At 45.5% G+C, this 16,473-nt stretch overlaps 1 protein-coding gene across 2 annotated transcripts in view; it reads right to left on the reverse strand.

Annotated features, from left to right (window-relative positions):
- Positions 1-755: 755 nt before the first annotated feature.
- The window catches only part of MYOCD (myocardin), a 41,473-nt gene continuing 25,755 nt past the window's right edge, over positions 756-16,473 (reverse strand). For both annotated transcript variants that reach the window (XM_040243327.1, XM_040243326.1), the window contains 5 exons: positions 12,779-13,720; positions 9,883-10,026; positions 8,306-8,434; positions 5,131-5,188; positions 756-2,169 (listed from right to left, as the gene is read on the reverse strand). In XM_040243327.1, coding sequence (XP_040099261.1) covers positions 1,598-2,169; positions 5,131-5,188; positions 8,306-8,434; positions 9,883-10,026; positions 12,779-13,720 — 1,845 coding nt within the window. In that variant the 3' untranslated portion in view covers positions 756-1,597. The remainder of the gene's footprint in view (positions 2,170-5,130; positions 5,189-8,305; positions 8,435-9,882; positions 10,027-12,778; positions 13,721-16,473) is intronic.

The following is a 16,473-nucleotide window of genomic DNA, read 5'->3' on the forward strand; positions in this document are numbered from 1 at the left end:
AGGAGAGTTTCATGACTGATGGACGGAATCATTGGTTTCTTTCCTTCAATTTCTTTCTTTTGACTTCCTTTTACAGCAAGTTATTATGCAGATGGAGAATGAGTTACCCGGGAGAACCTTGACTTTCAGCTTTTTAACGTATGGTTTTATTAGCAGTAGGACAGCTGATAAATGGATGAAATCCTCTTCTCCGAACACTGGGGCAGAGAAAAGGAGATCTTCAAAAGAGGGGAGAGAACGGATGGAGAATTTGAAAGAAAAGTAGAGTGGGAGAAAGATAATGGAGGTGAACCCCTCCTTTCAATAAGAAAATAAAAAGAGAAGCCAAACGTCCATAAATAATCACCCTGTTATATGAATAGTAACCCACTGTGTTTATCCCCATCATACATGAAATGATGTTCTTTAGTGCTGTCTGCATTGTTCCTGATAACAGTTTCTTGAGACCAGAGAGATACTTCTGATTTGCTTACATGGTCATCTCTAGTCTTTGACACTAAAGGAGGTTGTGCTGGAGAAGGGCAGGAGGTTTTGTCTCTTTTCTTGCCTTAGGATTCTCTCCTGTTTCACAATGCTTAACACCATGGTGGGGATTCCCAGGTGGCTCAGTGGTAAAGAATCCACCTGCCAATGCAGGAGACTGGAATTCGATCCCTGGGTTGGGAAGATCCCCCGGAGGAGGACACGGCAACCCACTCCAGTATTCTTGCCTGGAAAATCCCACCGACTGAGGAGTCTGGGGGGCTATAGCCCAGGGGGTCGCAAAGAGTCTGACACAACCAACCAAGCAACCGATCACACACATCACCATGGAGACAGTGACAGTGATCCGGCCACTGGTTAAGAAAGGGAAATTTCAGGTGGGGTTCTTTGGGCCAATGGTAGGTTGGTTGTTATCAGTGACCACATGGAGTCCTGGGTACAGGGTTGGGGTCACTGTAGCGGGGGCGGCTTTGTGGCCAAGGGGTACTGAGTTCACTTCACTTCCCTGGGAATGGATTGGTCCTGTCCCTCTGTTCTGCCTTAAGAACCTGACACCGGGCTGGACCTCTGTTTTGAAAGGCAGGTGACGGAGACAGGAGAAGCAGCCTTCCAGGATACGACTTCCATCACCTTTGAAGGACTGGCTTCTGTGTGTTCCCCAGAGAGCTTACAACTTCTTTCCATGGTAGGAGTAACAAATTCATGAGAAAAGCTTACAAAGTCAGATTATGCCCCAACAGTCCCTGAAAAAAATATAAGCTAGAAAAAAAGATTAGTGTTTGAAAGGCATTGGAAGAAAAAAACTTTTTTTGCATTCTTGATCTGAAAAAACATAATTTTGAAAGCATTGCTGAAACAGTCACTGAATGTTGGCAAATATTACACTATCTATCTATTTAAAAAAAGACTCCTGTTCATTCTTGCTGGTTGTCACAGAAGTCTCCATGCTTGTTTTCCATTCTCTCCAGCTCCTCCTCCCCTTCTTCCTCCTCCCTCTTCTTCCTCTCCTCCTCCTCTTCCAGCTCCTCCTTCTTTGGGAGAATGTAAATATTTGTGGTCAAGTGCTTTCCCCGATGGGATTCCTCTTGGCTTTCCTTAGCACTTCATCAGGTGTTTACCACTGCTGTAAGTGGAGGTCCATGGGGGAATTCAGATTGAGATCGGTGACATCCAGGAAATCAATGTTGAAGATGCTGGGGCCCCCAGTAGATAGGGAGCTGAAGCTTGGGGTGGAGCTGGGCGGCGTGAGGTCCAGCCACTCCATGCTTTCCCAAGGAGATTCTGTGAAGCTTAAGGGCAGCCCACTGCTGTCTACAGAGGAGGGTGAAAACTGAGTCTGCATGGGGGACAGGGGGCCTGGCAGGATCTCGTGTGCGTTGAAGAGGTCTTCTGCAGCCTTCCCTGAGAATCCATCCATTATCCCGTTGAAAGGAGGCTCCTCACTCCCGATTTTCAGAAGGGCGGTGTCACTCACCTTCCCCAAGGGGCTCTGGGAATTTAATAAGACTTCCAGGTGCTCGTCGTTGTCAGCACCGAAGTGATCAAAGGAGAGCTGGCCTCCTGCTGACGCTGGTTCAAAGGCTGCCGAGGACGTGGGGAGGGCACCAGAGGGGCTTCGAGAAGACCCGGGGATCTTTGGGACTCTGTGAAGACATGAATGATCCTCTCTGGCGTCTGCGGGCATTTCTGTTGGTAAAACACAAACGGGAATTGTTCAATCGCTTCCGATCGATCGTGATCATTCAAAGACTGATTCATTCACTTGAATGAATCTTTGGAATGAATGAATGACTTACAGAAGGAGATGGCCATGCTTCTTGGGTCACGGCTCTTCACCCAGTCTCACCCCTAAACCAGTCTGTATATTGCAAGTTCTTCCCTTGGGTCTCTCCCCAAACCCTCTCTTGCTGGAAATTCCACTCTGCGATTATCAGACAACTCAAAGCAGGTGCTTTTACCTGCTCTTTCGCTGACACCTGGCTGCCCCTGAAGACACTGCAACCTCACTATACCCTCACTGCGGGCTCTTTGCCGCCCAGCCAGAAGATGAGTCATCAGGTCCTTTCCTGCCACCACTGGCTGATTGTTACTCCTACTCCTTATTATAACTCCTCAGTGGTTCTGAAGGTCATCCTGCTCTCAAAGTCCACCCCGTCCCCCAGCCCTGTCTCCTGGTCCCTCCTCCTCATCCTCAAAAAACTACTCCCCGTTCACGGCCTTTCTTCCACTTCAACTCTTGTCATTCTCCGTGACGTCAGCACCCCGGAAGTGACTTGCTGTCCAGGGGGCCTCTCGGTTCCCTGACACCCCACCCCCTCAGTGCAAGGGATGCTGCCATTGCCACTCTGCTGGACACACCCTGGATCTTGTGGCCCCAAACACTGCATCCTCTGAAAGTTCAGTTTCAGTCACCATTTCCAACTCCCTGTCCATCGCCTCCCACTCCTGAAGTTCACTTCGTAAGGACCCTCTGACGACAAATTCTCAGCCATTTTGAGTCACCGCAGTCTACTGACCCCACGATTTTATCACCATCCATCAGCTTCTTCTGGTTTTTATTTATTTTGGCCACTACATGCGGCATGCAGGATCTTAGTTCCCTGAACCAGAGATCAAACCCACCTTCCCTGCAATGGAAGCATGGCATCACAAGCACTGGATCACCAGGCAATTTCCTGGCTTTTACTTCTTTCCTTGTGCAGTCTGTACTCTTGATCCACCACTCTAATTACTCTCACATATATCCTCAATCCCCCTGACCTTTCCTTCCATCACCGTACTTCCTTGGCAAAACCCCACACCTGGATGAATCTGACCGTCTGTTTTCTCCTAGTCCTTCCAGGATTGTCTGGACTTTTAAGAAAAAAATTGCACAATGAAGTTGCCCAGTTCATTTTTAAATTCATGATGTTAAGTCAACACTTAATACTGCCCAGTAGGGGGCTTCCCAGGTGGCGCTAGTAGTAAAGAACCAGCCATCTCCATTGTAAGATATGAAAGACGCAGGAGAGGTAACAGATGCAGGTTGAATCCCTAGGTTGGGAAGGTCCGCTGGAGGAGCCTGGGGGGCTACAGTCCATAGGGTCGCAGAGTCAGACACAACTGGAGCAACTTAGCACGCATGCACTCAGGCACAGAGAGAGGGTGATCCTACTGTTGTTTCTTGTGATCGACTCATCACTGTTCTTTCCTGGAATTTCCCAGGCTCCACTCCCACACCATACTTCATTAAAAACATAAGGGTGTCTTCACTGCTATATTTAAACTGGATAATCAACAAGGACCTACTGTATAGCACAGGGAACTCTGATCAGTGTTATCATGTGGCAGCCAGGATGGGAGGGGAATCTGGGGGAGAATGGATACATGTATATCCATGGCTGAGTCCCTTTGCTGTTCCCCTGAAACTTTCACAATGTTGTTAATCGACTATACCCCAATACAAAATAAAAGGTTTAAATACAGAATATAATGGTGTCTGAGGAACCTGCTCATCTTTCCATCATGAAACTTAACAATGATACAGACCCCTGTGCCCATGTTTTTCTTCTTCCCTCTTGTTACAAGGGAGGAACTGCCTGTTCCCTTGCATGATGCCCATCTCTCTTGCCAGACAGCAAACCCCCTAAAGGTGGAGGCTTTGCCTGGTTCAGCGATGGACCTAGTTCTCTGAAACTTTCAATGCTGTCACTTAAGCGCTCAGCACTGAAGAATTGATGCTTTCGAACTATGGTGTTGGAGAAGACTCTTGAGAGCCCCCTGGACAGCAAGGAGAGCAAACCAACCCTAAAGGAAATCAACTCTGAATACTCATTGGAAGGACTGATGCCGAAGCTCTAGTACTTCAGCCCCCTGATGCAAAGAGCTGACTCATTGGAAAAGACCTTGATGCTGTGAAAGATTGAAGGTAGGAAGAGAAGGGAATGATAGAGGATGAGATGATTGGATGGCATCACTGACTCTATGGTCATGAGTTTGAGCAAACTCAGGGAGATAGTGAAGGACAAGGAAGGCTGGCGTGCTGTAGTCCATGGGGTGGCAAAGAGTTGGACTTAAGGACTGAAAAACAGCAACAACTTAGGGGCTCCAACATGGAGTCTTTTCTTTTTATCCACACATTCTCCTTACATGATCATAGTCACTTGCGTGCTTTCAAATTTTAGGCACAACTATGTAACTGCTTAAAAAGAAGTAAATGAATGACTTAAAAGGAGGCAAAAAAGAACACACTGACCACTGTCACTGCTTGAATGACGTGTGAACATGAAGGGCCCATTGGTGGGAGATTCATTTTGAGTAGACTTGCTTTACCTGCTTCCTTCTTCTCGTAATAAGAAGAGAGGGGCATTGGGATTAGAACAGTAGGGGGAGATGGTTTCGCAGGAAAAACATTTAGGAAAACAAGGACCAAGCTGAAAGATGAAAATTGTTAAAACGATTGCTGAAAAGTTTTCTGAGGGCAATGGGACAAAGGTGATGAGGGGTCACTCTCTAGGACTTCTTTTAAAACATGGACAGGAGGCTCAGAGGCAGGGACACTCCACCTCGACACGGCTCTTTAGTCCAACTCACAATGAGCATCTGGCCTTGGCCCTAAGCGTCCACACCCTAGAGTGCACACAGGGGCAGAGCATCCTGACATCTTACCTCCACTTTCAATGAGGACATCCAGGAGTTCGTCCATCTGCTGGCTCCGTGTCATTTGCTGTTGCCAATTAACCAAAGGAGAACAGAGAAATTAAAATGTAGTGACTGCTTCTGTAGGAAATCATCGGAAGCAGTATGACAGGTTTTTTAATTAGGTTTGGTTAGCAGTGTTGTTGGTTTTTTTTTTCATTGTGGTAAACTACAAACAACATAAAAATTTACCATCTTAACCATTTCAGAGTACAGAGTGCAAATCCATTAAGTTCATTCACATGGTTGTGCCGCTGGCACCACCGTTCAGCTCTGGAACTTTTTCATCTTGCAAAACTGCAACCCTGACCCCACTGAATACTACTACCCACCCCCTCCTCCCTACAGCTCCTGGACACTGCTGTTCTGCTCTCTGTTGCTGTGGATTTGATGACTCTAGGTATCTCACATAAGTGGACTGATACAGTATCTTTGGGGCTTTCCTAGTAGCTCAGTTGGTAAAGAATCTGCCTGCAATGCAGGACACCCTGGTTTGATTCCTGGGTCGGGAAGATCTGCTGGAGAAGGGATAGACTACCCACTCCGGTATTCTGGCCTGGAAAATTCCATGTACTGTATAGACCACGACGGGGTCACAAAGAGTCAGACACGACTGAGACACTTTCACTTTCACAGTGTCTTTCCCTTTATGGCTGGCTTATTTAGCTTAGTACAATGTCTTCAAGGTTTTGCAGCAGGGGTCAGAATCTCCTTCCTTATTAATTCTGAGTAATATTCACTGTGGGGCTTCCCAGGTGGCCCTAGTGATAAAAGAACCCACCTGGCAATGTGGGAGACTATAAGAGACTTGAGTTCAATCCCTGGATGGGGAAGACCCCCTGGAGGAGGGCATGGCAACCCACTCTAGTATTCATGCCTGGAGAATCCCATGGACAGAGGAGGCTGACGGGGTATAGTCTATGAGGTTGCACAGAGTCAGACACGACTGAAGCAACTTAGCATGCAGGCACAATATTCATTGTATGTATAGAATACGTATTTCATTTATCCATTCATCCTTCAATGAACACTTGGGTTGGTTCCACCTTTTGGCCTTCATGAATAAGGACGTTAACTGGCTAAAGGTTGCGGTAGCATGCATTTTTGGACAGGAAAACTACTAAATAAAACAATCTGACACAACAAGAGAAGGAGGGAAAGGAGGCAGAATGATCCCTAGCCCAGAGTCATTCAGAGTAGATTCAGTTGTTTGAGAAGTTTCCATTCCAGGAGATGGACACCTTAATATATAAATAGTATGGCCATTTTTATCACTTTGAAGTGACTTGGCTAGGACACAAAATAAGCCTCAACAATCAAGCATCTTTTCTGATCACAACGTCATGAAACTAGAAATTAATCAGAGAAAAAGCAGTGGAAAAAAATGCTTAAGTGGAGGCTAAACAACACGCTACTAAAAAATGGATTCATGTCAATGTATGCCAAAACCAATACAGAATTGTAAAGTAAAAATTAAAAATTAATTAATTAATTAATTAATTTAAAAAAATGAATTGGTCAGTGATGAAATCAAAGAGGAAATTAAAAGATACCTAGAGACAAAGAAAAGGTGGACTTAGTCTAAAAGTTGGACTATAAAGAAAGCTGAGCACTGAAGAATTGATGCTTTTGAACTGTGGTGCTGGAGAAGACTCTAGAGTTCCTTGGACTGCAAGGATATCCAACCAGTTCATCCTAAAGGAAATCAGTCCTAAATATCCATTGGAAGGACTGATGCTGAAGCTGAAACTCCAATATTTTGGCCACCTGATGAAAAGAACTAACTCACTGGAAAGGATTGAAGGCAGAAGGAAAAGAGGGCAACACAGGATGAGATGGTTGGATGGCATCACCGACTTGATGGACATGAATTTGAGCAGGCTCCGGGAGTTGGTGATGGACAGGGAAGCCTGGCGTGTTGCAGTCTGTGGGGTTGACAAGAGTCGGACACGACTGAGAGACTGAGCTGAACGGAGAGACAAATGTCAATAAAAATACAAGCATGCAAAATCTATAGGATGGAGTGAAAACAGTTCTTAAGAAGTAGTTCATAGGGATACTGAAATTCCTCAATAAAATAAGAAGAATCTCAAATGAACAACCTAACCTATCATCTAGAACTGTTAGAGGGACTTCCCTGGTGGTCCAGTGGTTAAGACTTGCACTCCCAATACAGAGGTCCTATCCTTGGTTGGGGAATCAGATCTCTCATGCCGTGCAATGTGGCCAAAAATAAACCAAAAAAGCAACTAAGGAAGGGGGCTGGGAAAAAAAAAATTAGAAAAAGAGCAAACAAAACCTAAACTCAGCAGAAGGAAGGACATTAAAGATCAGAGAGGAATTACATAAGACAGAGATGAAATAACAATAGAAAAAAAAAATCAATAAACCCAAGACCTGGTTCTTTCAAACAGCGAACAAAATCGACAAACCTTTGGCTCACCAAGAAGGACCCAAATAAAGAAAATAAGAAATGAAGTGACTTGGATCTGCCTCCCGTTTGGCTGCTGGAGATGGGGCTCCCGTCTCTCTGGCTCCCCATTGCACTTGTAGTGAACACATCTTCCCCTCTGGCTCATCTGAGTTAAGTAAGCTCAGTCTGTGGAAGTCAACTTTGCCTGGCCCTCTTCTTTTCTTTTGAAACCACAAAGGATCCATTGGATGTTTACAGATACCAGGGGATGGGAATGAGGAGGATGAAGGCATACATGGATCTCAGTCCCTGGGATCACTGAGTTTTGAAGCTAGGAAGAACCCGAGAAACAGCTGCCCCGGCAATTACTCTCATGTGTTAATATTTGAGTACGTATCTTGTGTCAGGACAATGCGATCAATGCCATGTCGTCTAGAAGCCTTATCCAGACAATATCGTCTTCATTTCACAGAAGAGAAGTCGAATTCTTGACCAGTGTTTGTGGCAGTGGCAGCTGGCACCGAGTCTGGACATTTGGGTGCTAAGTCAACCTCCTCTCTCTGCCTCACACGGCGTCTCTGCACACACCACGCTTCTTCACAGTGAGCATCTAGACAGTCTGCTTGTTCCGGCGGGGGAGGCCACAGAATCTACACGCGTGAAGCCACATCATATAACAAGACATGCAGTGAGTCAGCCTGTCCTTCCATGAAGATCAAATGGTGCGCTTACCTGCTTCACTGCATCTTCGTAGGATGGCGGCTGGGTTATTTCTGAAACTGCAGAAGTGGACTTGGAAAAAGTTGGGGATGGAATTGGAAACTTTGGCCCTGCCTTATCAGACGAGTGCAGACCCGCCATCTGCGTGAGTAAAATTCAGAGAAAGACGATCAATCCATGCATCAGACATTGTATATTGCTCCTGTTTTAGAAACTATAGACTCAACTGTAGAAAAAAAATGATTCAAGGGAAAAAAAGATCTGGGGCTTAAATATATATCACAGATATGTTACAGATGTATATCAACAATAGGACACATCACTGTGGACGCGATGCTGGAGGCATCTCAGGATGGGAGCCTCAGAAATTCATTCCCCTCCTCTAAGGTGCACCCTGACTGATGGGAGAAAGTGAGATGAGAAAAGAAAATGAAGAAGTATCTGTCCAGTCCAACACAAAGAGCTCCATCATCCCAGGCATTTCCAGAGTAATTTATCTCTCAGCCTGTGTTGTTCCTAAGTGAAAGTATTAGTTGCTCAATTACATCCAACTCTTTGCACCCCATGGACTGTTGCCCTCCAGGCTCTTCCGTCCATGGGATTTCTCAGACAAGAATACTGGAGTGGGTAGCCGTTCCCTTCTTCAGGGCATCTTGCTAAACTAGGGATCGAACCCAGGTCTCTCGCACTGACAGCAGATTCTTTACCATCTGAGCCACCAGGGAAGCCCGTTTCATTCCTAAGTGAGTGTATGTGCAGATATTGCTGGAGGGTCTCTCCATAAGCCAGCGCTGCGTGCTGTGTGTTCTGTGGGGTACCCGGGACATTACAGAGTCTCCATCCCCAAATGATGCCCTGCCTGTTGCATGCAGCACTTTTGTGTCATTGTCAACTCATGTCTGCCACCTTTTTTTTTTTAAGACTAATTTTATTATTTTTTTGAACTTCTAATTTTGTATTGGGGTATATATAGCTCATTAACAGACAATGCTGTGATAGTTTCAGGTGAAGAGTGAAGGAGCTCAGCCATGCGTATACGTGCCTCCATTCTCTCCCAAGCCCCCTTCCCATCCAGGCTGCTACATAAAAGTCTGCCTCCTTTTTGCCTACCTTCCCACTGCTCCTTGCATTTCCCACAGCCTGTATCTTTTACCTCTCTGATTCTCCCGCCTGCTGACACGTGTCATCTCCTCCCTTCTACACGGCGACTCCAACTTTCTGCACCTTTCCATTCACTTCCAAGGATCCGCTATTTCTCTCATTCTCCACATTTCCACCCCCTCCCCCCCCGCCCCATGCTCCCTGACTCCTATCTTCAACTTCACTGAACTTGATCTGTTCGCCACGCTCTTTTGCAAACCTGCCAAGGCCATTTTACTTGTCATAATTTCTGGGATGAACCCAGGAAATGATGCCTTGGAATACTCTCACTTATATCCGTATATCCATTTCTGTCCTTTTCAAGTAGACTTGTTTCTATCCAAAATGTCATTTCTTTCTGTTTGAACCTCAACACAGGGAGGAGAGGGGCTACAGAGAGAGATGAGGCCAAGCTGGCTCCCAGCTTACACCTGTCTCCAGGTGCCTACCTTTTGCTGCACACCTGGGCTTTTGGGAGAAGGTTTGCCCCCAGCACCATGACTGCTGTCTGCCGCAGCTCCAGAGAAAGGGGGGTGAAGGCTGGGAGGCTGGGGAGAGAAGCTGGGAGGGTGGCCCTCATGTGCCCCTGAGTTCTGTGGAGAGGAAGAAGGAAAAATGAAATGGCTGATCCCTGCCCTGGTGTCTTATCTTTCCAAACCTCCCTAAATTCCATCACCAAGGTCTCAAATCCAGCTTTGGACATTTCACCTCCTGCTCACAAACTCTCCATGGTTTCCACACATCTACAATGGAGGGTCTCCACATCTAACCAGGGTGAGTCTTCAAAATGCTCCACAGTCAAGCATTATTCTTTTCCCTCTGTGAGCTTCCGTGTGTGCATGTTCAGTTGCTTCAGTCAGGTCTGATTCTTTATGACCCTATGGACTGTGGCCCACCAGACTCCTCTGTGCATGGGATTCTCCGGACAAGAATACTAGACTGGGTTCCCATGGCCTTCTCCAGGGGATCTTTCCAACCCAGGGATCAAACCCATGTCTCCTGTATTATAGGTGGATTCTTTACCACTGGGCCAGCAGGGAAGCCCTCTGAGAACTTAAATTCTGCTAATCCAGCCACAACTTGTACATTTTGCTTATGCTTTTTTTCACATGGAATGACCTTCTCCTGATTCTCCTCTTCCAACTCCTCTTCCCGAGTCCAATCCCTTTGCAAGTCCTCCCACTCCTGTAGCCCTTCACGGTTGACACCCACTCCCCGAGGGCTCTGTGTAGCATTTAACATCATGCTGCTCAGTGATGTTATCCTATATTGCTCTTTGTCTTTTTATTTATTCATTTTTTTATCATGGACTCATTCATGTCTTCAAAGAGTGCTTTGTAAGCCACCAGTGTGCAAGTGGTGGTTCTTCTCGATAGCATCCATATCCTTCACTTGAGCATCTTCTGTCCCGAGGTATTTCAAGAGCTACTTTTACCTTTGATGCCGAGAACACCACATTGACACCTGTTGTCACTGAGGATGAGAATCCACGTTAAATTTCAGCCCCTCCCAGAGTGCTGACTCAGGAGTGAGCATCCTTCATGCGAATGTGTTGCTCCAGTGGGTTCATAAGAATGTATCTGCATTACCCCGCCTCATACTCCCAGGGGAGAGGAGATTCAATGTGAAAGAGGCATACATTTTATTAATAGTATCCGATAATCCTTGGTTCTGTGGCCCTGGGCAACTGGCTTCACCTCCCTGGGCCTTATTTTCCTCAATAATGAAGAATAACAAATTGTAATTCGTAAGGCTGTTTTGGAATTCGTAAGGACTTCCCTGGTGGCTCAGACGGTAAAGCATCTGCCTACAATGTGGGAGACCTGGGTTTGATCCCTGGGTCAGGAAGATCCTCTGGAGAAGGAAATGGCAACCCTCTCCAGTACTCTTGCCTGGAGAATCCCATGGGTGGAGGAGCCTGGTAGGCTACAGTCCATGGGGTTGCAAGGAGTCAGACACGACTGAGCAACTTCATTCACTCACTCACTCAAGGCTGTTTTGACAGTTAATGAGTTGCTCACATACATACCTCTTTTGAAAAAAATACACTGTGATTTTTTTTTAAAGATCATCTTATTGTTATTTTTTGACTTATTGATAGATTGATTTTGTTGCTCTGGGTCTTAGTTTCAGCACATGAGATCTTCAACATTAATTGTGGCATAGGGGATTTACTTGTGGGATCTAGTTCGCTGACCAGGGATCAAACCCAGGCCCCCTGCATTGGCAGTAAGGAGTCTTAGCCCCTGGACCACAAGGGAAGTCCCATACATGCCCCTTAATACCTGGCGCATGACAGGGATCCAATTAACTTTTCTTCCTATTCCCTTCCTAATAACAGATTTCAGAACCTTCATAATTTTCTTCCTCAAAGAGACTTAGACTTTTCTAATAATTCTTCGGTCTTCGGTTTCATGGACAGAGGAAGTCTTGGATGCTTCCCTTGGTCTAGTCTTTGAACTGGATATTCTTCTGAGCCATCCCTATGACACCCTTCATTCTGCTCCAGCCATACCAACTTCTTTCTGGTCCTGGACTGTCCCACACATGCTCCTAGAACAGGGCCCTTGCACTTGCTGTTCCTCCTTTGCTTATAATGCCTTCACCCCAAACATTTACAAGGTTTTCTCCTTTACCCCCTTCAAATGTCCCTGGCCCTTCCACTTAAACTTCCAAACTTCTCATTTCCCTTGTCTGCTTTTTCTCTGTAAGATGTTTCATTTTCTAATATACTAAATACTTTACTTAGATCTTTTGCTTACTGTCTGTCTCCCCATGAGAATAGGAATTTTTGTCTGGCTAGCTCAACACTAATTCCCAGATACTAGAACACAGCCTGGCACACAGTAGGTAAACATTTGCACTTTACAGACCATTACTCAGAGAGAACAGTAAGGTCTGATAACTTTCCCTTTGGCCCTCTTAATGAGTTAGTTTGGCCTACAATGAAGTTTGACACCAAGGGGTCCTGGGAACAGCTCCATGAGCCAAATCCGGACCCCAGCTTGTTTTTGTAAATAAAGTTTTATTGGAACAGCCATGTGCATTCATTTACCCAGTTGTCTATGGCTGCTTTGGGGTTGCAGAGGTAGAGCTGAGTGGCTGTGACAAAGACTGTACATTCCACAAAGAAAAAACATTTATCATCTAGCTCTTTACTGAACAAGTTTGTCATCCTTGTCTCATAAGTGAGTTTGGCAGACCATAAAGGTTTGTGGATCATGGTGCCCGGGAGTTACTATCAGACTTTTAGCAAACCCTCCCCAAGCAAAGTTCCAAGGTCAGCTCCTTAGCAGTTGCAAACTCACATCACACTTTCAGGAAGAGCACGGGGTCAGTTCTTACCTGTGCAGTGCACACCTGGCTGCTGACAGGTGAGGAGACCCTGTGTTCTTCTCCTTGGGCGCCTGATGATGGGGGAAGGAAGTAATGGTTGTTCGGCGATGGGGGCAAACTGATGTGCTGTGGGCTTTTCACAGCCCCGAGGGGAGAATGCTGCGGTGAGCACTGCGGGCTGAGGAATGTGGAAGACAGTACGTTGGTCTGACCTGAGGACTCTGCACAGTGAGTGCTCCCCAGGGGCAGGAGCTGAGCGTCTTCGCAAGGCAATGGCGGCTGGCCCTCCGAGCCGGTGCTCTGTCTTTTCACGGCTGTTTGCCGGGATGAGAAAGGACAGCTGGACATGGCATCTTCCTGCTTGATGGGGGCGGCCGGGAAGGGCGGCGGCTTCCTGTCGGGACAGCCGCTCCTCTTGTGCTTCTGCAGCTGCAGCCTCAGCTCCTCCACCTGCCTCTGTTCTTGCTGGAGCTTCCAGGTGAGCTCGTTGATCACCTTCTGCTTCTCCACCAGCATCTTGTCCTTCTCCGAGTCCAGCCCGTCCAGCTCCGGAAGCATGGAGCTGCCATTCAGACTGCCCATGAGGGTTTCCTCGGCACACGCGGGGACCGGGGAGGGATGCAGGCCGAAGGATGGGGAGGCCTCATTGAAGGCGTCCGGCAGGGACCCCGCCACTGACAGGTCAGATGAGGCGGGTGAGATTGGGGGGCTGGAGCTAGTGCTGCCGAAGTGGTAGAAGCCGTTGGACAGGGCGCCGGTGGAGGGGGAGGACTGGTAACTGGGCAGCGCGTTGCTGGGCGTCACCGGAAAGGTGACAGTCGTGATGTCGCCGAAGTTGGGCACAGGGTTCCCAGAGCAGTCCTGGAAGGGCCGGAGTCGGTCCATGAGGGCCGTCTTGGTACCGGACACGGGCAAACCTCGTATTCGAAGCTGTTGTCTTAACTCAGAGACCTGAAGGAACCAGGCTGGCGTTAATGCTGCTTAGTGACAATCTTTTTTTTTTTTTTTTTTTAAGTATTGTTACGCAGCTTTAAGATGTCACAAATGGACTCTAACATGTCCCCTTATTTGTTTCCGATTTTGATATCATCTTGCACATTCTTAATGATTTGAAAAAAAAATCATACACCATGTTTTCATGGTCTCAGTTTATAGAAATGTCCAGCTCAGATGAACCACAGGGCTAATCTGGTCTATTGCCTTGCAACCCCCATCCTGGTCCTTGCCCCCACTTAACAGGTGAGAAAGCTGGTACCTGCCTGGGTTTAGATGTCAACCCTCAACCAGCAACACAGGGCAGCCTGACATGCTAGGACCTCTGTGCCCCTGGTGAACATCCTGCTCACCCCATTTTCCCCAGACCTGGCAAGAGCATTAGAGCAGAGCTATGCCCCCCATGGGGTTCCTGACTCAGCAGGTCTGGGTTGGGCACTGAGAATCTGGGTCTCAAACAAGTTCCTGGAGGACCAAGTTTTGAACATCACGGTTCTGCATTACCATGAATGTCCTAATTTTAGTGACTGGCTGGATAGCAGTCATATACCGAGAGAAGTGTGTGCGGAGATGAGACCATCAGTTCAAATCCTGGCCCTGCCTCCTCCCAACTCGGTGATCGCTCTGTGAAATGGGGTGACAGTACCTCTCTTGCACATTTTTGTGGGGATGAAAACGGCTGAGGATTTGTAAAGGGCTTGGAGTAGTGCCTCACAATTGTTGGTGCAAGGTTCTTGCTTTATTATTATGTGGATTCACAAGTAATTATTTTAACGCCACATTGATATATATATATAAATGTTTGTCGCTGTTGTGTTAGCCACCTCAGTCGTGTCCGATTCTTTTCAACCCCATGGACTGTAGCCCACCAGGCTCCTCTGTCCATGGGATTTCCCAGGCAAGAACACTGGAGTGGGTTGCCATTTCCTTCTCCAGGGAATCTTACTGTCCCAAGGATCAATCCCGTGTTTCATGCATTGGCAGGTGGATTGTTTACCATGGGAAGCCTATAAATACATGTATGTGTATATATATCTAAATCTCTGTTTGCAGATGAAAACGTCTGGATAAAAATAGGCTAAAATTCTAACAACAGTTCTCTTTATTTGCATTTCTAAAATAGCCCTCATCAGTATTACTTTTGTAATCAAAATGGAAAATGTATCAAATACCTAAGTGTCAATAATTCAATACAACAGCCAGAAATCAATAGGGAGATATTCTTGTGATGTTTTGTACAAAAAGGTCTTGTTGAACCTCAAAGCTAAGAGACTAATCATAAAAGTACTGACCACAAAACTGAAAACTATAGGTCAAAAATACTGGGAGAAAATCCAAATAGCCATTTCATTAAAAAAAAAAAAAAAGGCAGGGAAAATAATAGTAAGCTCAGTGTATCCAAAGGAAAATATTGACACCCAAACTAAAACTGGGTAATGGACATGATCCAACCCTTCACAAACAAAAGATAAAATTAAAAGAAAAATGGGGACTTCCCTAGCAATACATTGGTTAAAACTTCGCCTTCCAATGCAAGTTTGATCCCTGGTTGGGGAGCTAAGATTCCATATGCCTCATGGCAAAAACACCAAAAGATAAAACAGAAGCAATATTGTAACAAATTCAATAAAGACCTGAAAAATGGTCCACATAAAAAATTTTTTTAAGAAAATTAAAAGAAAAATGACCTATAACATCTGAGTACCAGCTAATATTCCAAGAAATAAATATGTTCATAGCTTTGCATTTACCAGATGGACAAAGAAATGAATAATAACACTTTGTGTCAGTGAAGTAGCAGCAAAAATAACTGTATAAAAATATTAAGGAAAAAAAAAGCTTTTTAAACCTTGCTATTGTGAGTGTGGCCATGGGCCCAGTAGCATCAGACAGCATCTGGGAGCTTACGATAGAAATGCCGACTCTCAAGGCCCTTGCCACACCTATCAAATCAGAATCTGCATTTGACCACGAGCCCCAGGTGGACCACTGGGCGTGTGCCGGCTTGAGGAGTGTTGCCCTAACACACTCCTTCTGGGAACAGATTGGCACAGACATTCACGACAGGAATGTGACAACACGGACAAAGAGCGTTCAAAGATAGTCACGCGTTTAGGCTCAGGAGTTCCACTGCTGTATATTCAGCCTGGGGAGATAACTAGAGAAATTAAATGTATACACGAATTACACCTTTCATAGCAAAAATTTGGAAGCAAAAGTCCAATAGACAGAGGTCAATGAAGTGGAGAAATGATATGCCAGTACTAAAAAGAAAAACCTTACTGAAATATTAAAAGTTATGAAAAAGTCCATGATAATATATACTCAATAATTATTTTAGAACCAAACATGTTCACAAATATTTTAAGTCTAGAAGGAAATACTATAGAATCTGTGAGTCAACTGTCTTTTAAAATACTTTTTTTATACACTATCATATTTCAGTAGTGAATATATATTACCTTAAGAGTTCTTGAAAAAATTATCTTCAAAAGGATTGCAATTACTGACTATATCACAAGCAATAAGATATGCTCTCAGCCCCCTAGCCTGGCTAGCGTTGTCTTACCATTTTCTTCTATATTCACTGGTTTGAAAAAGTGAAAAATGGCAACTCGTTATTGTTTTAATTTAGAATTACTTAAAATTAATGAGTTCTACATTCATTTTTAGAATCTGCTCTGGCACTGAATAATTTAAACTACATTATT

The sequence above is a fragment of the Oryx dammah genome, unplaced genomic scaffold (genome assembly GCF_014754425.2).
Source record: "Oryx dammah isolate SB20612 unplaced genomic scaffold, SCBI_Odam_1.1 HiC_scaffold_8, whole genome shotgun sequence".
NCBI classification, from domain to species: Eukaryota; Metazoa; Chordata; class Mammalia; order Artiodactyla; family Bovidae; genus Oryx; species Oryx dammah.